The 22316-nt window shown below is 42.2% G+C and overlaps 1 protein-coding gene across 1 annotated transcript; it reads left to right on the top strand.

Moving 5' to 3' along the window:
* Positions 1-18060: 18060 nt before the first annotated feature.
* Positions 18061-19630, top strand: LOC108075038 (uncharacterized). The gene has a single exon (XM_017167306.3). It carries the CDS (start codon positions 18177-18179, stop codon positions 19584-19586), a length of 1410 nt encoding a protein of 469 aa, XP_017022795.1. The 5' UTR covers positions 18061-18176; the 3' UTR covers positions 19587-19630.
* The last annotated feature ends 2686 nt before the right edge of the window (positions 19631-22316 follow it).

The following is a 22316-nucleotide window of genomic DNA, read 5'->3' as shown; positions in this document are numbered from 1 at the left end:
TACTGCTTGCCCTTTCACTGCTTTTTGGCACTGCTTGCCCAATTTCTCCACCTCAAAGGACTTTTCGGAGTCCCGGCAGAAATTTCACCACAAATTTCCCCAGTCTTATGCTCTCAGTAAAGCTCATCAGTAAAGTTAACTCTCGCGAGCGTTTCTCTCTCGTGTCCTGGCAATATTTCGGCCGCTCTTCGGGAAAGGATGTCCCCGAATCGGATGTCCTGCTCGTCTCTGGGCCAACATCGGCTAACAGGCAGGCAGGCAGGCAGCTGGCTAAGGCTAAAGCTAAGGCGGCTGCTGATTATTTTATTCAATGGCGGAGGCCAAGTCAGCGCCAGCGCCAGCGTGGCTAATGTATGGCCCAACGCATTGTGGCAGGTCAAAGCGGGCAATTCTGTCTCGGCTCTCGGTTTTGGTCTTCGTCCTGGTCCTGCTCTTGGTCCGCCTTTGGCCTTTTGCAGAGCTACTCAGCTAGGCTGCTTTGTGCCAACGCTGCCTGGCATCCCTTTAATGAGTTTCATTAATTAAAGCTACTTTGTTGGCGCTGCCTGTTCTTTTCCGCTCTGTGATGTATTTATGTATGTGTGCTTATGAGGGCATATGTGTGTGCAACATGCAACATGAATTTTGTCCTTGACTTTTAATGGGTTTATGACAAAAGCGCTGCCGCCTCCTCGCACAAAAAGCCGCCCGTCCCTTCCCTGAGAACGTTGCTAATGTGCAGGGCGTTTTCAGATGTGTTCCTATATATACATATAAATGTTTATATATAAACAAGGATATATGTATGTATGTAGAGGATACGTGCGTGTGTGTGGGTAAAAGAGTTGTTAAAGCGGACGTCTGCCGGAAGCTCTTGTGGGTGCCATTTTGGTTCATGTTCCATGCGACGCACGCCATTTTTATCTCAGTTCCTCTTTGGCATGGCCCTAAACCTAAACCTAAACCTAAACCATTCCGCCAGACTTTTGTCTCTAAAACTTGGCTGCTTCCTTTTGGCATTTTCCCCGTCGCTCTGTCATTGTTTCCACGAGGCTTTCCTTTGCTCCTTTTTCATATTAGTCCTGTTGCCGTGGCCAGTGGCGCTGCATTTCAGCTTCAGCTACAGCTACAGCTCCAGCCACATCTTCCACATCCGTTTGACGGCGGCATCTTTCGCCTTGGGCGCGCGGCTTAATTTGTCGACTTACAATTTATAGCTTCTCGAGCGACTGAGATAAGCTCAAGACGCTCTCAATTAGAAATATCTCACTTGGTCTAAAGCACTTGGCCTTCGCTTCGGTCCCATTCTAACCTGTTTGTGTGGCCCTATTAACGCCAAGTTAAAGCAGAATGTCCTGGCACACCCTCGGAAAAGATTTCATCTCTTGGGAAAAATTGCAAAGCTCAGCGAAAATTTAACAATTAATTTCTGTGGCTTTTATTTTAACTTTTACTAAAGCCACAAAAACATTTTCATTTTCTGTGGTTTTTCAAGGATCTTGACCCATAATGGCTGAAGCCGACAAAAGTGGCACTAATTCAGCTTTAAGGCAACAATATGGTTAAAACTCTCACAGCCGCAACTCAAATCTCAGCATTAGTGACTAGCTGCTCCTAATTTTCCAGCAAAAAACCAAAACTTTTCCGTCAACTTTCGCCTCCACACACATACACACCCCTACACTCTCTCAGGGATTTCCCAGACCGTGCGTAGAAATGAAACTGCAACAAAACTCGAAAAGTGAGGCGGCAGGAAGTACGCGAAAAATAACAGCAGAACAGCGCCGGCCGAGTGCAAGTTCGAGTGGAGGAAAATGTGGGGAAAGTGCGGAGTTGCAGGGGGGAAAACCAGTACGAGTGTGCTATGCATAATGAATAACATTTTCAAATTAGTTTCCGGTCAGCGGAGATTTTTACGCAGTTTGTCAAGCGCATGAAAGAAAGTCCGCGGGGGTGCCGAAAACAAAAGAATGGCAGCCTGTAAAAAAAAAAAACCAAAAAGGAAAGCCGGTGAAAATGCGCAATTCGGTGAGAATTTAATGATGAATTTTTTCCACCAAAAATGTAACTGATTTTTGCTCCAAAAAGCAAATGTCAACATCGTTAAGGTGGGATCTTAAAGGTGTTTATAAAGAAATTTAAACTAAAGGTAAATATAAAAGAAATTATTCAACCAGAACTTTTAATATTTAAATTGGTTAACGGAAGGACGGAACGGACCTTGCGTTGGAAGTAAGTATCTATAATAATAATACAGATTCATTTTGCTTTGTATATGTATTTTTCCTTTCTTTAGATTATTTTTAAAACATCTTATATATTATATATAGATAAACATACGTTTTATGGTAATACCAACTTAATTATGCTCAAGAAAACACAACCCCTATAAGTTAATTCTGTAAAAAAAAAAACCAAAAAGGAAAGCCGGTGAAAATGCGCAATTCGGTGAGAATTTAATGATGAATTTTTTCCACCAAAAATGTAACTGGTTTTTGCTCCAAAAAGCAAATGTCAACATCGTTAAGGTGGGATCTTAAAGGTGTTTATAAAGAAATTTAAATTAAAGGTAAATATAAAAGAAATTATTCAACCAGAACTTTTATTATTTAAATTGGTTAACGGAAGGACGGAACGGACCTTGCGTTGGAAGTAAGTATCTATAATAATAATACAGATTCATTTTGCTTTGTATATGTATTTTTCCTTTCTTTAGATTATTTTTAAAACATCTTATATATTATATATAGATAAACATACGTTTTATGGTAATACCAACTTAATTATGCTCAAGAAAATACAATCCCTATAAGTTAATTCCAATAAAAGCAGAGCTCCACAATTTATTTCCAACCAATAACATTTAAACTCGGAACCAGAGCCCTTCGTTTGCCCTGAAATTATGGTCCTCCTCCGTCAGGATATAATTATATGCTGCTAACGTGCAATCAAGGCGATTGCCATAACAATAATAGCAGTGACAAGGGGGAGGTAGGTGAGTGTGGAGCCTAGGTCAATCATTTAACAAGCCCCCATGGAGGAGGAGCAGGAGGAAAAGCCGAAGAAAGAGGGACGGAGGTGGCCCCCGTGTAAGCAAGCAGAACGTAAAAATACAAAAAAAGAAAGGAGAGGAGAGAGGAGAGGCATAATAATGTACATAAATGCCTACATCTGGCCATTATAATGGGAAGTATAGCAACACGGTGGAGCCCTGGACTGGAAATATTCCGCCTGCTGCCGGCATAATGAGATCAAAATATGCTTCATCCTCCTCCGTCTGGTATCTACAACAGCTCTTGGCCTTGGCCGTACCCACTGACTGTGTAAAGGCAACAATTTGCGTTTAAAATTGGCACAACAATTGCAAAATAATCACCTCGGAGAGCTGGAGAATTGTGCGCCATGGAAATGGACTCTGCACTCAACTGACTAGGTTTGCCTAGTTCCGCTCAGCTGGACTTGGCCGCAGTTGAGCCAAGTTGCAGGGCGAAGCTGCAACTTCGAATCCCTGCTGGCCAAGCCAGTTAAAAGTATTAAAACTAGGGCCACGCCACGGATGGATTGGACTGAACCGGACCGAGAGCTGGACTGCATCCATTCAATCGCAAAATGAAGCAATCGTTTTGATAGCTCACGGGCATCATTTACGAGAACCACAAGCACTTTTAGCCAAATGAAATGTGGCACAACGAACTTTGTTGGCCTAGCTGGGCAGGCCAAGTCCTTTGGCCTTTTTGGCTCCCGGCTCAAGTCATAATTTTCCAACAGCCCAAGATAGATGGCTGGCCAAAAGCGAAAACGCTTGTACTTGTCTTTTGTGTTATCTCGGGATGAGCTGAAAATTTTCACGAGTCCAAGGAGTCCAAAGTTTTTCCAAGGCAAAAGTTTTTCCAATTAAGTGATTAAGAAATAGCCCCGAGGGACTATAATGATATCCCCCAGATATTTGTTGGCCTGGCAATTAAGGGAGAAATTAAAACACTTGGAAGTGCTTATGGCCCAGTGACGTTTTCAGTCTATTTTCGATTGGCCCAATAACACATTTTTCTCGATATTCATGACTTCTGGCTGTGTTATGTGGCCAAAGAGCAACCGAACAAACTCGGACAGAAGCCACATGAAACCAAAACCAATGCCAATGTCTGAACACAATCGGAGGAGAGACCCTTTTAAATTGCTACCCTTTTTTGGAAATGGTTTGGGTTACACAAGGAGAAATATTGCCATAAATTGGCTTTAGTTTTGCATTAAAATAGGTCAATTTGTGGCAATACAATATGGCATTATGTATATCTAAGAGTTATGGTAAGGGAAATAAGTCTTTAGGGGTTTTCTTTGGGTTTGTGAATTGAAATGAAAGGTAAATTTGGTTTTCTTTAAATGCTTTATGTAGGATTAATGCTTTGTTATTATTTTAAAATTATTAGATTGGTTTTAGTACAGATATATATTTACTAATTAAATTAGATTCCTATCCTTGGGCTTGTTAAATTGTTTTCTGTGAATATACACGACATGCATGAATAGGACTTTGCGCTTTATTATCACTGACTGCCTGGCTGGCTGGCTGGCGTTTCTGCTTTGCTGCTCTTGGCCAAACACAGTCGGTTCCAGTGTGAGCGCTATTAGCCAAAAGGCCTGCCAAATAAAAGGGAAACATTTGTACCAACACATGCCGGGCCAATGTCTGTATATGTTTTATGTCGCGATGTCAGCATGAAACACTTTACGTTTCATATTTGCCAGGCCACTGAGCAGCAGCAGCCGCACAGGCAACACCCACACGAAGGCCGAACGTTCGAGGAGATTCCCTGGCTTCGCCTTGCCGTTTTTTCTTTATGCAAATTAGTCTTCAGTCAGTTGGATTTTTCCACGTCCTGCTGTTGCTTTTGCTTTTTGCATAAATTTTAAATTTCCTTCTTTATTCGTTACTTCTCGGCTTGCCTTTGCTTCTTGTTGTGTCGTATTTATTTGGAAGCATACTTTTATGGGCGCTGGCTGTGACAAGTCCTGATACGTCGTCCTATACGTCCGTCTGTCGCTCTGTCGCGGGCCCTGTCTCGGCCTTATTTATGCACTAACATTAAGAATTATTAACTTTGATAACTTATTGCACTACGACACCGCCCTTGCCTCGAGTCCCGATTTCTTTTCATTTTGATTCCGTACATGTGCGGAAATTTTATGTGACACTCGGTAGATTTATGTCCCGGTTTTCCCCCCCTCTCGGAAAAGAAAAGGAAACCCAATGTGGGCGTGGCGCATTGTTGAGTTTAAAAAGTGCCATCGGAGAAATGCCAAACACGTGCGACGGACGAGCCGCCGCCGCCGCCGGCCACAGCCCACTTCCAGATTCCATCCACTTGGCCATATTAATCATACGCACCGCTGGCCAAACAACATTCATTCCTTTGCTGGCCAAAGTGCAGTGCACGAAGGCGTTCGTTAATTAATTCCCGCTATCGCCGGCAATATTTGACATTTAATTCAAGTGTCAGAGCTCAGCAAACGGCCCTGAAATGGAGCGAAATTAATTTCTAGATTTGTTTGTCTCGTCAAGCTGTCAGCGTCCCTTTGCTTTGACATTTATTTGCACGAGAAAACACCTTTTGTACATGGCTGCGGGTGTTGTTTGAACGGAAGTTTACAAGGCTGCAAATTAAAGCCTTAAATTAGTTTCGCGTGCTGGTTATTAATTAATCTCCCCGGAACAATCAATCTAAATCGCTTGTCAGCGAATGTCATAAATTAAATGGGCCAACATCGTTGGACTATTCAGCGCCGGAACATTCTATTTTCATGTGGTCCTCCCTCGCGACTGAAACTTTCAAAGGGATGTCCGCTTTTCGTCTGCTTTTCAATTAAATACCAATTGACACTGACTGACGGCGGCCTACAGTTCGAGTTAATTAATAAATAATTGTGTTTATGAAAATGTAGCTAGGCTAGGTGATAATTATCATCAGCAGGACGCTGATCGTTTTGGCCTTCTATTTTTGGTTTTGTGGCCACGCATCACGCATTCGCCGCGTGGACAAAACAATTTCTGTCACAGGCGGAGGCGAACAATTTGGGCACGCCCCATTGTCAGTGGAGTAGTCCCCGGTTTTGATTGATGGTTGGTTATGTTGGTTTGGCCACCAAATCCTCTCCTCCTCCTCTTCTGAAATCCCAGTTTGTCCCAGCGGCTGCTGCATATTGTTTCTCCCTCATTTTTTTTTTTTTTGAATGGTTGGGGGCCAGGGCCCTATGGCTGCTGGTGGCTTCTGGTTTTGTTTTCTGGTTATTTGTCCGAAGGGTCATGAATTCGTGATGTGGTCGCCGGGCCAACAAATTGAAGTGGCCTTGTGCGCGCTCCAATCAAGGATGAGAGCTGGCCGCTGCTGCAGTTGCGGTTTTAGGAAACTGGAACCCCTTGGAGTTCCATTTAGGACCAAGTTGCCCACTCTGGCTTGACGGATTCTATTTAGGCTTCTAGGTGATTACGGCGCCTTTGTGCGGACCCACTGATTGATAAGGTCGCCAGTGTCAAAGCAGCAGACACGGCACAAAAAGTGGCCTGTATGTGTATGTGTGTGTGTGCACATCAACAATAACACGAATCTCATTAATCATACGTATGCATAATGGCTCGTGTCGTACAAGCAAAGGATGGCTGGCAAAAGGGGCTGGGATTTAAGCCACTACTAGGCAAGACTAATGTAATGTGCCACAATATGTTACCAGCTGCGAGGGGGGAAAGTGGAGCAGTTTTGGCCAGGTCAAAGGTAGCTGCGGTCGTACCAAATACCCCGTATATCCCACCTCCATTAGTTCCCTGTTCCTCCTGTTCTGGCTAAACATAATCATGTGTCATTGTCGCTGTCACTGTTCCAACCATACTGTGGTCTTCTAGCACTGGGGAAAATATAGTATTTACAATTTAAGGTGTTTGAGTAATATTTTTAGGTAAGGGAAACTATTTTTTAATATAGTTAATAAGCTTTAGCAATTTTGTTGGGTTAATCAAATTATTAAACCTGCAGAATTATTGTTTCTTAAATCATTTTTACTTTTTTTTAAATCTGAAAAGCCATAAAATTGTTTTTTTTCCAGTGCACCGCTCACCTTGGCTTCGTTTTTGTACAAGCTCTCTGTCTCTGCTTACATTCAATTTATCCCCGCCCTATCGCCGGATGCCTAACAACCATATCGTGTTCCCATTCCACGCGTGTGCCGTGGTCGGGATAATTAAAGGGGATGTCAGCTGCGGCCCCTCGGTCGGTATGCCGGTCTGCCGGTCGGTCTACTTCATCAGGATCATCCAGTATCCAGCGTCCTGTGTCCTGCTAGCCGCTACAGCATTTAGCATTTTGCAGCGCACGGGCCACCAATTACTTTTGGGTTAGCAAATTTAATTATACTCGTGGCGCACACCTTTTCCGTAACACGGCGCATCAGTCAGTTGCTGGACCCAGTTTCATTTGGCCGTGAGTTATGCGTTTTTAATTGCTGACCCCCAATGAGCGGCTTGACCCGACAATTCATCTTCCAAGGGTCTTCCTACCGGGACATGACTTCATTAAAAGTCGCTTAGCTCGAGTGGCGGGCACTTTAAAACAGGTCCTCCTGCTTTTCTCCTCCTTGCAGCCCCATAAATTCACACTGCAACTGCGACATTTCTAGCTTTTTGCATGTCACATACACACTGAGCGAAATCAGGCAAACATCCATCATTTTGGGACAGGAAAAAAGCCAGGCAGTTGGCCAAACATTGACATTGCAATGTCAATTTACTCAGACTGCCTGCCTTGCTGGGCGATAGAAATTTAAATGTTCCAATGGCAGGTTTAGCGCCACCATTTTGTTCTTTTTTGTCGATTCCGATTACGATACCGATTTCGATTTCGTTTGTTTGCGGTCTTTTGGGGATTTGCAGTGGGTATTTGTGTCGAAACGACATGAAAAAACCCTGTGAAACAGAGCCAAACATGGCGAGTTAATCGTGCAGGAACGAAACGAGTAAAATATAGTATATATTGCCGGCAATGGTATTACCCGGGATTAGCTTCTGCTCGGGTGCCAATTTAAATTTTAAATGGCCAGGGGATTTATAGTTTGGCCAGTGTATAGAGTTTATCATAAATTTAAGTTTAATTGAATCCAACTTAATATTCAATATTCTCTATGCGGTGTGTGCCTTGGCTTGGCTTGGCTCAATTATTCATCTGGCAGTTTATCTATACTATACATTCCCTGGCATCCTTCCTATACTTTGCAGGCCACTGAATATTGCTCATACGCCGTGTGTCCGTGTGTCTGTGTGTGGTACAACAAAAACTATTAAGAGCTGCCCGGGCGAATGGCTAATAAAGCAAAATATCCTTGCATATATATGACATAAATAACTAAAGTGCCATGCGGCTTAAGGATTTTTGAGCAGCAGCTTCCCCTTCGAGTTACCCTAAGTAGGTGTTTAGTGGCTATTATCATCATCGGGCAAGTGTGTATGTGTGGGTATTTTGAACTCTTTAGCATCAATATTTTATATGTAATATGCCAGTAGATTATGATTTATGACTCGGGCGGTGAAATGGCTCTCTGTGTGTGTGTGCTTTCAGCTCACACCTTCTCCCCAGGGAGTGTGAATCGCATTGTCTTGGCCCGCTTAGAATTCCATATTTCATGGCACGAGCGAGCTTCAATTCGCATTCAGTGCTGAAATTGCGTTTAAAAGTGTTTAAGTAGCGCTCGCGCTAAGTAACAAGTTGAAAAATTGCGCAGCTCGCTCGTAAATTTGCTCGGCAAAGTGAAAAGTAATAATATACAGGCATTATAAATGGCTGTGCGCGTCCTTGAAGCGCCTGTTGGCGGGTAGTCAGGTGAGTAGCAGCAGTGGGAGGTGCTAGGTCCTGTGGTAGGCGGCACTATGGAGTGTGCACACAGTCAATGGCCGTCGCCACCGCAACTCCTTTTGCTCATCCTTCAAACTTTACCAAAGAAGAACATCAAAGCAAAGGCACACAGAGAAAATATCAGAGAGCATATCTCTGCGACAGATAGACATCTAAACTTTCGTTTACTTCTTGGTTTTATTTGAATGTATTTAAATATATTTAATGTAGCTTTCTTTCAGGATACATGAGGATACATAGCCGCAATTAAATGTAAGAGAAAAATTCAACATTGAAAATATCAGTTGGTCTTTCACCATTTTTTTGTCTGTAGATCTCTATGACCGAATCAGTGAAGCAAATGAAACCAAAACAACAGCAACAACAAGGACGACAATTCGCTGATACATTTACCCACCCACACTAACACACACACATATATGCATATGTCCTGCCTGTATGTGTGGGCAAAGCATTTCAAAAGTAATTCAAGCAAGAAAAAAGTTGGGTAATTGAAAGTTTCCCCATAAAAATTTGTCGCTCTGCGTTTTGCTCGTTTGAGTGGCAGAAGGGCGGGCGATCCCTCTATAAATATATATATATACTATGTATGTATATACGTACATATACCCCTTGGGCACCCCCACACCCATGTTTCGCCAGGCAACTGGTAACTTTTCATTATGCATCCCCCACAGTCTCGTGCCATTATCTGGAGCACTATCGAGGCGCCCAAAACTAGTTGAAGTGCTTGAATTGTTTACGTTGATAACTTTTCTTCTTTTTTTATTATCGAAACCACCCTGGAAATTGGTATTTCGAGTAGTTTGAATATTGAATTAACATAGGAAACCCTTTAAAAGGGGAAGTCTTCAAGGGCAAGCTAATAAAGAAAATAATTCTTACTTGTATAGCAAAAATATTCATCAAAGTTCATTAATTTCTTCCTGTTCATAGGGTAACTACCTGGTCTAATTGAATCCCCCTTTATTGGCAAGACAGAACAAAGTTTGCCTTCGGCATCAGCAGCTACTTTTACTTTGTTCAAAGGATCGCCAGTTTTATGGGGCCGCATAATGAAAACGCAAACGCGATTGCAGTTTAACTGCACTTTCAATGACAACGAAGCTGGTGCCACTACCTTCCCCTTAACCCTTTCGTGCTGGAGTCACTTGAGGCCACAACGAATTGCCAGCATTGATAAATGGCAAGCGTGTGCACAGTCAGATGTATCTGTATCAGTATTCTGTATCTGTGTCTGTACTGTGTGTAGTAGTACCTTCAAACGAGTATCTGTGTTTCTGGCTTCAAAGCCAGGGACAGACCACAAAATAAGCGTAAATGATATGAAGACATAAAAGCGCCAAATTGGGAACTGAAACAGAAAACCCAAACACACTTGGGGCACTCTGAAAAAATAGAACAAAAATTTAGGATTTAGTATTTAATAATACAAATAATTTAAAAAAATTAAGATAAAACAGCTACTACTATAGCTACTATAACAGATACTATTTATAATAATTTGTAAATTATTTAAATTAAAGAAATATAACTTTCAGATTCTGGAAGGATAAAAAATAGTGTACTAATTACAAATTTAATAATCTTAACATTGCGACCTTTTCTTTGACCTCATTAACAAATAGCTTATCCAACAGCTACCTCATTTTGTTTCCCAGTGCAAACATCGAAACACAGGCCACCAGTCGCAGTCAACTTAAGGGGGTTTCCTGAATTAGGAGGCCAAAAAATAGCTGTTTTTCGCGATTTTTTTTGGAAGGTAAAGAAACGACCAAGCTTCTTGCAATTTTTGGTATATTTTTATACATATTTAAAGTGCTTAAATAAATTAAAAAAAAAAAAAAAAAATTCAAAATGGCGGACTTATAAGTAGTTTACTGAAGCGCCTCGTCACAGAAGTCCCTAATTGGCGGGAGAGATAACTAAAAAACTTATTGACCGATTGAAACGAATAAAGGCTTATTCTCTTTAGAATTAAATTCTCTTCTAAATAGACTACAACGGTTGTTGAAAACCGCTTTTTATATTTTTTACAGCATGTTAAAGTCAATATTGCATTTTTCGGGATAAAATATTGACTTTAACATGCTGTAAAAAATATAAAAAGCGGTTTTCAACAACCGTTGTAGTCTATTTAGAAGAGAATTTAATTCTAAAGAGAATAAGCCTTTATTCGTTTCAATCGGTCAATAAGTTTTTTAGTTATCTCTCCCGCCAATTCGAAAAATGTGAAGTGGAGAAAACGCGCTTCAAAGTTCGCCAAGCGCCTGCAAACCTACTGGGCGCTCCTTTGCTTTCATCTCTGTATCTTCGAAAATACTTCGAATTGGCTTCTGAAATTTTTGTGGTTTATTCTTAGATAGTTTATCTATCGATTTAAGCAATAAAAAAAAAATCGATTTTTTTTGCCTCCTAATTCAGGAAACCCCCTTAAGAGTCTGTTGTGTGGTGGGGCTTAACACCAAAACCACACCACACCACGCACACACACACACACTCTAGGAGCTGTTGATGGCTTTAAACTGGACCGCACAGTGTAATAAATTAGATTTACCGAACCTGATGCGACAAATGCCGCCAAATATTTAACACCAATCAACATGAGCACGAAAGGAACTTTTCGCCCGGCCACCATTCAGCAGCAGTCGTAGTACCGGCAGCAAGAAGGCAAAAGGCAGACCAAGCTAAATAAAGAGAGAGAAAGGAAAAACTTTGCCCTTTCTGGAGGATGGAGCGATGGATGCTGACTCCCATTGTTGCCTGCCTTCCCCTTGCCAAGACGAAAGGTGTCAACAATGACAAACACTTTTAACTAACCAACTTTTGCCGGCTTGTTTCGTCGACTTGGCATCGTCCTCCTCCTGGTATATCCGGACGTCTGGATCTACTGCTGATTGTGTTGCCCTGATAGCGACCGACAGTTTAACCCATGCAAACAACAAACTTGCGGCGACCTTTTGGTACAGGCCACTGAATACAGTTGCCGATTTTTTGGATAAGAGTCCGTGTTAGGGTTTTATTTTGGGAGCCTTAGTGTCTTTGAGTAATTTTTAGAGAGACCTAAATATAATATATTTTTATCAAGAAACTACCTAAATTTTTAATATTTATATTTTTATATCTAATTAGTAGAACAAAGTATCAAAATATCTAAAGAAATATCACTTAACTTGGCCATCTGAAATGGACGGCAGGCAGGGAATTCGCCGCCTAATCATGGCAATGGCAATGACTTCAATCTCTTCGCTGGCTGCCAAATGGGAGCCATCAATTTTACAGCAGCTGGGTCGCAAGGTGGAAACAGGTAAATCAATCACACGCATTATGCGATGGCTTTGCCCCGTGAAATATGCCCACGGAATCTGAGCCTGAGAGGCTTGGGTTTCGTGTTAGGTTTGGGTTTGGGTTTTGCGTTTATTTGGGGTTTGGCTTACCATATACTTTTTATGGCTCACATGGTGCTGGTGGTGCTGGGGGTGTTGGTGGAGGCACTGTGGGTTTTTATGCCGCTGGCTCTTATTACTTGTAAGTGGGGCGAATGAAACGACGTTGCTCATACGCCTCGTATACCGTATTGCAGCCATTTTACGGCCTGCTCTTCCTCTTTATGTATATTTCACGTCATTTGCCTTGGCTTTGTCATTCCGTCGAGTGCGAAATGAGGGGGAGAAAGGAGACTCTGTAAGATTCTGGGAGGACAGTCAAGGCAAGAGCGAGTGCTTAGGCATATTTATTAGAAGGACTCTCCAAGAGAGCTTCTTGTTAGCCTCGGATGAGATGAAGGTAATTGATAGTAACTCCTGCTCAGGTCGAGCATCTTTATAATACGTAACACGGCTCTTGCTGTGTAAATTATTGAGTTTTAACGCTTTATTTATAGCCTTTTATTTATTATTATTTGCAACTCTTGATTTATTTTGTTGGGCTAAGCAAAGCCTGCGACACAAAGTTATCAAAGCAATTTCTACGTAATTGCAGTTGAAAGTGAAAAAAAAATATAGCCTCCAACAAATATTATTGTTTAGTTCATTTTGTGCTGTTTGTGTGCGCTGTTCGCGCATTTAAATTCCTTTGTTATGGCGACAAATTGGGACAGCGAACAAAGGCTTAAATTAATTCTTGTTTGCAAGTGTTTTTTTGAATATTTTGAAATCGAATTGGGTTGTACCCTAGGAATGTAGAACTCCAAGAAAAATGTAAATAAAAATATATATATAAATAAGTATTAGGTAAAGCAAAACATAGTTTACTTAATAAATTATCCAAATTTGATTTATGAACTCACTTATATGCTATGTTACGTTATATAATTATCAAAATCTTTAATATATTTAAAGGGTTTAGCACTTAAAAATTCTCAGAACTACATCTACAGGGTATTCCCCACCTGCCAACAAGCGACAGCTTTTCCTGTTCGCTTTCAACCCGCACCCGTGACCCGTGACTCCTTCACCTCTGCTGCCATGGCTCGTGGATTTGAATAATTGTGCAGCAGCGTGTAACGGTACCAGGGAAAAGTTGCAGAGAGAGAGAGAGAGGGAGAGAGGTAGAGTGTGTGCGTTGCACTTTCCCCGCTCCCCCAATCCCATGCCATTGTTGTGCCGCGGAAAACGCTGCTCGCGTTGAATAACATCCTTTTTCTCACTTTGCAGCGCCCTCGAATGTATGCTACATTTTGTTATTGTTAAATATTTTGCCTGTTTTTGTTTGGCGGAATATAAAGCGCTTGCATTTAGTTGTTGTTCAAATTAAAAATGATTTAGATGCCGGCAAATTGAGTTCACTTCTGCGATACAAAGTTTTGTTTTCATTTTGCCTTTTGCTCTTTGCCGGCGTGTAATTTAATTGTTTGATATTTGCACAGAACTGGGGGAAATTGTATACATTTGTCTCCGTATCGTTGTGTTTCAATCAAGCCTTGCCATTGTTCAATGTCAGTGGAGAAAATGCCATTTTATTTCGACTGCAACTGGGGTTTCTGCGTAAATTGTTTGTCTTTTTTTTAGACATTCAAGCAATTTTACAGTAAGGGTAAAAAAATTTGAGAAAGGTTATTCAAAATGTATAAAAATATACAAAATGCACAAGAAACTTTTAAAAAATATATATTTCATATTTTTATCTCATTATGTAAAGCGATTTTAATATTAATAAAACCCCTCTTAAGTGTTAAAATGACGATCATATTCATGTATATTGCTGAAATTTGGAGACCTATTTATTCGACCCTTGCTGTTTGAAATATGTCCGTTTGAAAGCATTTCGTTATCTGGCTTTGTTTGCCTTTCAAATGCCAATTGTTGTTGGCATTGCAATTAAGCATCCGAAACATGAACAGCAGCCGACACTAGGCAACAAAATAGTTGAGGCAACACAAAAATAAATATTTGAAACATTTCTTAGCGAGGAGGTTGGAAAGCTGGCCTTAAAATCAGGCGAAAAAAAAGGAAATTTGCGGAATGTTTGCGTTGTATCCCCCACACAAAGAAATACACTTAAGCACCGGAAGTGACATTTCGGAATGCCACAAGAGCCAGGCAAAGAGAGTGGGGGAAATTTAAAGAAAAAAAAAGAAAATAAACAGGAAAAAGGGTCACTCAACAAAAGGGAAGAAAAAAAAAACAACACATATGCTTTCTTGAGTGCGCCCAAAATCACATTCGGTTCGCTTGCTTAGCAGGTAAAAAGGGTTCAAGCAAATAGAGAGGATTATATTTTCCCAAGAATCCAAAGAAATTGATTCGCTGAACAAATAAAATATATACCACGCTGGACACTTCACTGGACACTTTCCATTTTAAGCCAAGTTCGGGTCATAAAATGCTTTCTTTCGACCGCCGTCGCCCTTTTCCATTGTGATGCTGCTGCTCCCCCCTTTTTTTATGATTTGTCTGTCCTGAAAGATTGCCAAGCAATTGAATCCATTGGCCACGAGCTTCTGTCCGCCGGTTTCATAATCAAATACATAACTTTATTTATGCCTCAGTCTCGTCCTATCCTTTCGCCTTTCGGCCACCAAAAAAGTTTCCACCAAATTTGCTTACATTGCCGAAACAATAAAATTCCATTGTCAGAAAGGGATGCCAGAGGACCTAGCCGGATGCTATTTTGTTAAGTGCGCGAATGTTGGCGCATAAATAAAAATATAATTGAGCTCCTGCTTGCTGCCCCCCGTTCCCGTTTCAGTTCTCGTTTTTGTTCTCCATCTGACCCTTATCTGGCAGAGATCACCATGCTGGCCACATGGCCTGAGGCCACTGCCCACTGATGATGAGAAATTCTTTGGCACTGAGCAAAAAGGTGTAGTTAAAAGTCTAAGAAAATTAAGCAGGGATTTTATTAATAATTTAGGAAAGCTTAAAAAACAGATTGCATGATGCTATATATATTTTTAGGATTTAAATTTGTCTCATAGTTCTTATATTTTTTCTAAATAGTATCCCATTTGTAAACCTTTTTTTAATGATTATTAATTTAATAAATCTCATCTATCAGTTCCTTTTTTAGGAATACTTAAACACCTTTTAAAACCAACTGTTTTATACTATTTTTTATTGTGACTTTTCTGTTTTATATATATTTTTTTCCTCAAGTGCACTTGCCTCTCCCAACCCGCTATATTGATTTTTGGCCCGTTCAAATAAATTAGCGACCATTAATTGGAATTGCGGATGGGGCGATTCACTCAAGCAATGCACAAATTGGACCTAGACTCGGCTTAATTGATTAGCTTCGGCTAAGAGTTTCCTTCGCCTTTGCCCCAGTTGTCATTGCATTTAATTGCATTGGCAAAAAGAGAGAGTTTCGGGGCGTCCAACAACAATTAAAATTGGCCATCGCACCTGGACGAACTTTTCTGCAGCCAGGCAATTGGAAGCCGAACACTTGTTGGTGGCTCTGCTGCTGATGCCTCGTTTTAATTGAATTAATTTAAAATTGCCTAGAAACATTTTACCTGCTGGGCTGGGCATTAATTTTGTAAAAGTTCAGCTCTCTGTTTGGCACTCATTTAAAATTTTAATTGCATTTATTACCAACTATTCAGCAGTTTGATTTCACGGCATTTGCAGATGATGCCATGCGCGGTATTTAGGTCATAATTGGGATAAACAGGATGATCCCATTAAAATATGTTTTGAAATTAAGTATGGATTTGAATTTTTAAATTGAAATTTAACAAAAATTGCATTAAAAAGCATTCAATTTAAAGTTTATCAAGGCTTTTAAGTAACCTTTTAGCTTAAAAGTTCTCAATTTTCTGAAGGTCTAATCAATGGATGTAGAGGTGGATTTTCCTCTTTCCTTTTTCCTGGCCAAAAAAACAAAGGTAACTAGCGCAAACACTACCCACGACATCAATCACTTGGCCACACACACAAAAATGCCATGGCACACAGATCGCAATTAATTTACCCAAGTCGGAATCAGCTTTCCGATTGCAGGAAGTCAGCCTGTGTGTGTTTGTCCTTCTCCTGTTGCAGCATCAGCTGCCAAGTGCAACTGAATCTGAATCTGAATCGGAAACTGCAGTTGCAACATCTCTGCCAGCAGATACTTTCCATTTCCACGCAGTCGAGCTTTCAGCTCCATCGGCAAGGCAAGCTGTCTCTGCCGTGTTTGCTTGCATGTCAAATTCTCATTTCATTGAAATCGGCAAATATTGACTAAGAACTTCGATGCAATCAACGCTGCCTGCTTGCTGACTGCTGCCTAGTGCCTGCTGCCGGTGACTGTGACAAATGGGCGTGGCATGTCGACATTCCAGAGCCAAATCGATGGAAGCTACATATTTGCCTGGTAATGAAAGTGAGACTGCGAGAGCTAACAGAAAGTGAAAGTAGCAATTAAGGTTTAAAGATATGTAAACCATATTTAAGAAATATTTTTAAACTTTAAATTGGGGTTAAAAACAGCTTAAATTTATCTCAATAAAGGGTTGGTTCTTAATTTATTTGTTTATTTATTTACAAACTATTTAGTTGAGTTGAATTATGGCGCATTTTTAAGAGCTTTTCCTTTTGAAATATATAGAGCAATGCTCACTTGAACTAGTTAATTTAGAAGCTGTCTTCAAAGCCATAATAAACTACCATTATAATTTATATACTTGAGGAAAAAGCAACCTAAAACCTACTTAAACTTACAACCAACAAGAAAAATGTAAGCTTATCTGCCAGGACAACGGAGACAGAGGTACTTAGTTATTAAAACATTGCCGCAAATTGCTACGCAACTTTTGCGTCAATAAACTAAACGGCCAAAAGCTACGGTCGACGGTCGACGACGGCCACTCAACCGAATCCTGGCTAAGGATAAGGATAATCAGCCCTGCTCAGACATCCTTTGAAGCAGCAGCCAGGTAGAGGCAACACCTGGGGAGCGAGTCAAAAAACAATTTTGCCTCATTATCATTTCAACATATTGTATGCCCAAGTGTTTCAAATTGTTCAAAGAGAGTAGGGAAACTGGAAACTGAGCGCTCAAAGCCCAATGGAGACAAGGGCAGAAGCAGAGGAGTTCTCCTCCTGATGAAGAAGTTTTCCCTTTACGTCCTTGCCGAGTTGGTTGTTGTTCCTGCAGCCACAGCTCAGCCCCAGCCCTCGCTTGGATGTCGGATGTTGCCGGATGAGGCTGGTGGCTGGTAGATGTAGGTGCTGCATGAAATCACTATGCTCATAAATGGGCCATGAATAAATTAACTCGCTGAAAAGCAGAAGCGAAAGCCAAAGCTAAACTAAAAGCCTCAGCAAAACAAAAAGACAAGCGACAAGGGCGGCGGCTCAGGGAACCCGGAGAGAGAGCCTTAGATTTCAAACGAATGATAATAATAATTGAGGCAGCGACCCAAGTACATTGGTTAGATAATAACACCGTACACATGTACATGCAAATGGGCTCTGCGTATGGGTAGGCACTGTGAGAAAATGGCTATGCCATTTGATGTTTAAATGTTAGTTAAGGGGAATATCTTTGAATAATTTAAATACAACTATAAATAGTAGTAGGATGAGTAGTAAGCCTAAGGCAGACCTGTTGTTACGAAGGAAGTAAGTGTCTTGAATCGGGTTAAAATAAAACAATATAAAAGTAAAAAATATCATCTATACTTTCAAATCTCCCCTGTTCCAGGTTACAAAGAATCCAGTCATTGATTTCTCCCGCATAGATTTATTACGAGGCCAAGCAACCGCTGTGTTGCTAGACAACAATCGAAATTCCCCGAAACAAACGGGGCTCGCCTTAGCTTTATCAATACTTTGCCTCGACCTCGGCAGAGCAGTCTGACCCCCAGGAGCAACCATGTCTGGGTACCGGAATCCCTCCATTACCGCCCGGCAGCGGCAGTCGCGATGCGCTCGGATGACCCGGCACTCGATTTTCACCATGAAGCGACCCATAGCCTTCCAGGTGCGCAAGTCCCTGGTGGAGTATGTGGACATGGAGCTGGCAGAGATGGACACATCGGTGTTCTACCAGCGCATCTTCATCCTGGCTAAGAACGCCCATTTGACGCCCGAGGAAACCGAGCCAGAGTCGGAACCGGAACCAGCTCAGGTTGACCAGTCGGAGGCAGTTCCACTAACTCAACCAACGCTCGAGTTCAAGGAGGATATGATCATACCCATGGACGATGTTTCGCTCAGCACGGAGGAGGCAGAGGAGGAGGCAAGTCTGGAACTTCCGTCGGAGGTGAATAGAACCTCTGGCGACCAGGATCACGAGGTGCTTACCCACACGTTTCGCTTCAGCGGTCAAGAAACTGCCGAGGAGGAGTTCGTAAGCGAGGAGGAGCAACAGTCGACCCGTGTAACGGGAACCGGCAAGCCCAAGGATTTCTGTGACATCTTTATTGAGGTTTTGGAGCAGCTGCATAAGCAGTGCAAGGAGGTGGCCATCACCCCGGATCCCATTTGTGGCCTGTACCTGTACATGGGCGAGTACAGTCTTCTGATGCTGGAGGGCTCGGAGGACATGGTGGGTTGTTTCACCCAGGCCTTGGCCAAGTGCTGCAACACCTACTGGCAGACGAACCGTGTCTTCCAGATCGAGGATCACATCACGGAACTGTACACCAAGGAGTTGATCTTTCGCCGCTTGCCGGCCGTCTATCTTAACGAGAAGTTCCCCACCTCGACGCCCACAGACGAGTACCTGATGGGCAAGCAGCATCTGATCATCAAGGACAAGCTTCACACGATTTGCCGGATGATATGGGAGGGGGAACAGCGGGAGACTCTGGAGACGCGCGGGGGTTCTGTCTACGACAGTTTGGAAGACGAGGAGGATCAGACCTTGGCGAAATCAAAGTCACATTTGTTGTCAATCGACCAGATGCCGATGGATATATACCGTAAGCATCTACCAGAGATCCAGCGCATCGATCTTGTGCTGGCTTCGACGAGATTCTACTATGAGCTGGATGGCTTTTCCAAGCTCTTTGGTCAGGTACCCTTTGCCCGGGATGAGGAGGGGCACTTCTGGCCCATTCCCAACAACTATACACCGCCGAATATCTTCCGTCGCACGCCGTACGACATCAATCTCACCTTCGCGGACTATGCGTTGGCTGCCAGCAAGAAAAGGTCAATGAGCTTGGGTTCGGAAAATTCTGGAGGTGAAGAAGCCGCCGAGGAGGGAGCGGCCAAGGAGGAGGGAGCTGATAAGGAGGAGGAAGCAGCCAAGGAGGAGACGCCTCCAAAAGCCGAATGAGTTTGTATCTTTATTTGGTTTATAAAGTATGACTTGAAAGCATAGAGCCTTTATCTTTTCGGTGGAGAGATTTTTGAAACTATTTACAGATTTCCTTTTTTTGAGTGTCGCGCCTAACCATCGCCAGCTCAAGCGGAGGCAGTTGACGCTGTTATCTGTGAAACTCGCGCGCTCGGTTACAATGTTTTCGGCTTTGTGCACATGACTGCATCTCATCTCATCCGGGGGCAGGTGGTTATGACTGTACACGGTGCAGGGGGGGAGGGAAGGTAGGTGGGGCTTATTCGAGGGTTGTCTTGTTTTGGCTTGCCACTTGAATGGCTCGACTCTGTTAACATAAACATAAATTCGCGTGTGTGAGTGCGCACATGTGTGGGCTGCCTCAATGGTTTGCCTTTTAACATAAACCGCATCAGACGCCAGCTGTCAGTTGTAATACTTGGAGAGCTCGGTGCTGGTTAGCTGGTTGGAGAGCTCTGTGCTTTTGAGCTCCGAGTCCTGAGCTCCGAGCTTGCAGCTGTCAAAAGCCGCGCTGCCATTTAAAGTCACTTGACAGTGGGCCAAAAGAAATACACAACACAGCTTAGTGGGGGTGAGGCCAAGCATGATGGGGTTAAGCAGAGGTTTGCTCGATAAATTTGCCCAACAAACTTGACTCTGGTTGGTTATAAATCATGCTTTCAATGGCCGAGGAAAAGTGTTTAATTGAGCAGAGTGCTTTTACAAATCGCATACATGTAAATGTTAGGTAAATAATAAATTAAATTTTGAAATACCCTCGATTCGTTTTTTAATTCAAATAAAACCCTTGCAGCTGCCCTCGCCTAAGCCTTTGCTATTAAATTAAATAACCCCTTTTGGCTTAAAAAAAAGCAACGTAAGCCGAGAACATGTTTAGAAATTGAGCTGAAAAAGTTAATTAAACTTTGGGCTAGGAGGCTGCGAGCCAGAAGCTAATCCACTTTTTTGCGGCAGAGCAGACGGACGGATGGCTGACGACATGCAATGACAAGGACACAATTCAATCAAGAGCCGCAGGAGCTGCAGAGTGTCGGCGCATAAACAAGGACATTGCCCTCCTGGGTGCCTACTGCTGCTGCGGTAGGTCGCCATTCGCCCCGCTTTCCAAGCTGCCCGGAAAAAGCCAAACATTTGCCGCTGCAGTTTTCATAAACTGCCAGACAACAGCAGTAGCAGCAGCAGCAGCTGGAAAAAGAGAAAACAACCGCACCAAGGTTGGACGAGACAATGGCGATAAGCCGTCGCTGCAGTGGCTCCTGCTCCTGCTGCCGTTCTCCATGATGTTCTAAAACCCGGTTACGTGTGGCCCACAACTTGAGGCGCAAACTCATAAATTACACAGCCGAGAGAGAGGGCAACGAAAAAAAAAGTAGGAGGCCAAAATGACTTTTGGCTGCTGTTGCTGCTTTTGGCCATCAAAAGTGAAACTGTTTGCTGCAGTCGCTTAAGGGGCGTTTGGGCGTGGCCTTAGCCTCCGGATTGCTCTCTGGTCTGGTCTGGTAGGGTCTGTTGTGTTCTGTTCTGGTCTGGTCCAGGGCGCCAAAGACCAGGCATAATTTAAGGCAAACTCAATTTGGCCATACCCTTGCCAAGGATGCTATAAAAGCCAAAGCATTCTGAAACTTCAAGGCACATGACGTGCAGATTGGAATCATTAAGGAAAGGAGTTTCAACAATTTCTTTAAACCCAGGAGTTTATTGAGAAATTTAATTCAAGTCCTGACTTCTTTAACGCAATGGTATAAAGATTAATGGTATTGACTAAGCCCACATCCAAACAAGAGTCAATTATGCCCGGAAATTGTATTTCATTATGGATATTATAGGCTATGTTTACAAGTTAAACTTGTACAGTTCAAATCTCTTACAAGACAAACTACATTTATGGGCCATAAAGGCAGAGAAATATAAGGAGAAACAAAACCAATTACTTAAAGTTTTCCTTGTTTTCCAGCAAATATTAATTCAATCTATAGAAGGCCATTGGAATGTAATTGCTTTGATATCTATCGATATTTGCAATGTCTTGTACATCAATTTAAATGTAAAGTAGACAAAGGATAATGCCATTTCCTTTTATACTAATATAACTTTTCAAGACTTTGATGCCCTTGAATATTTTACCTTTTTTAAATACAAACCCAATCCTAGTTTAAAACTCAATTAAAGAGCATCAAGAGTTTCGGTTCAGTAAACTCAAGTTCGAGTTTCTCGTTTCCCCTTAATATTTTTAAAGCAGACAATAGAGGCTGGGAAAATAGAGAGTGCAAACTAACTAAAATATATATTATGTGCTTTGTATATATACAAAAACGAAAACAATTTTGCGGCGCGATAAACGAATTTTCCTCTCGACTTTTGTTTTTTCTTGGTCCTACAGCTCCGTGCTGCTCTTTTTCCGAAAGGATTTTTGGCAGCAAAAGGCAAGACACAAGGATAACATGGCAACATTTCGCAGATTTCGCAGGCAACAGCAGAGGGGCTGGCCTAAAGCGCGGAGGGAGTGGCTCTGACAGGAGTCCAGATTGCATTTTCCCGGACACGATTGCCAACTAACTGCCAGGGAAAAGAACGTTTCAAAGGCTCCAGCAAAGGGAAAGGATAAGATCTGATCTGGGGGAAAACTGCAATTAGTCAAATGAGCAGGACGTGAACCATATTTCATCCAGGATAAGACAACTTTTGACTTATAACGCCCAAAGAGTCAAC

Source organism: Drosophila kikkawai, chromosome 3L, assembly GCF_030179895.1.
Source record: "Drosophila kikkawai strain 14028-0561.14 chromosome 3L, DkikHiC1v2, whole genome shotgun sequence".
NCBI classification, from domain to species: Eukaryota; Metazoa; Arthropoda; class Insecta; order Diptera; family Drosophilidae; genus Drosophila; species Drosophila kikkawai.
Note: the sequence above shows the minus strand (reverse complement) of the source record. Positions and strands in the feature narration are given on the sequence as shown.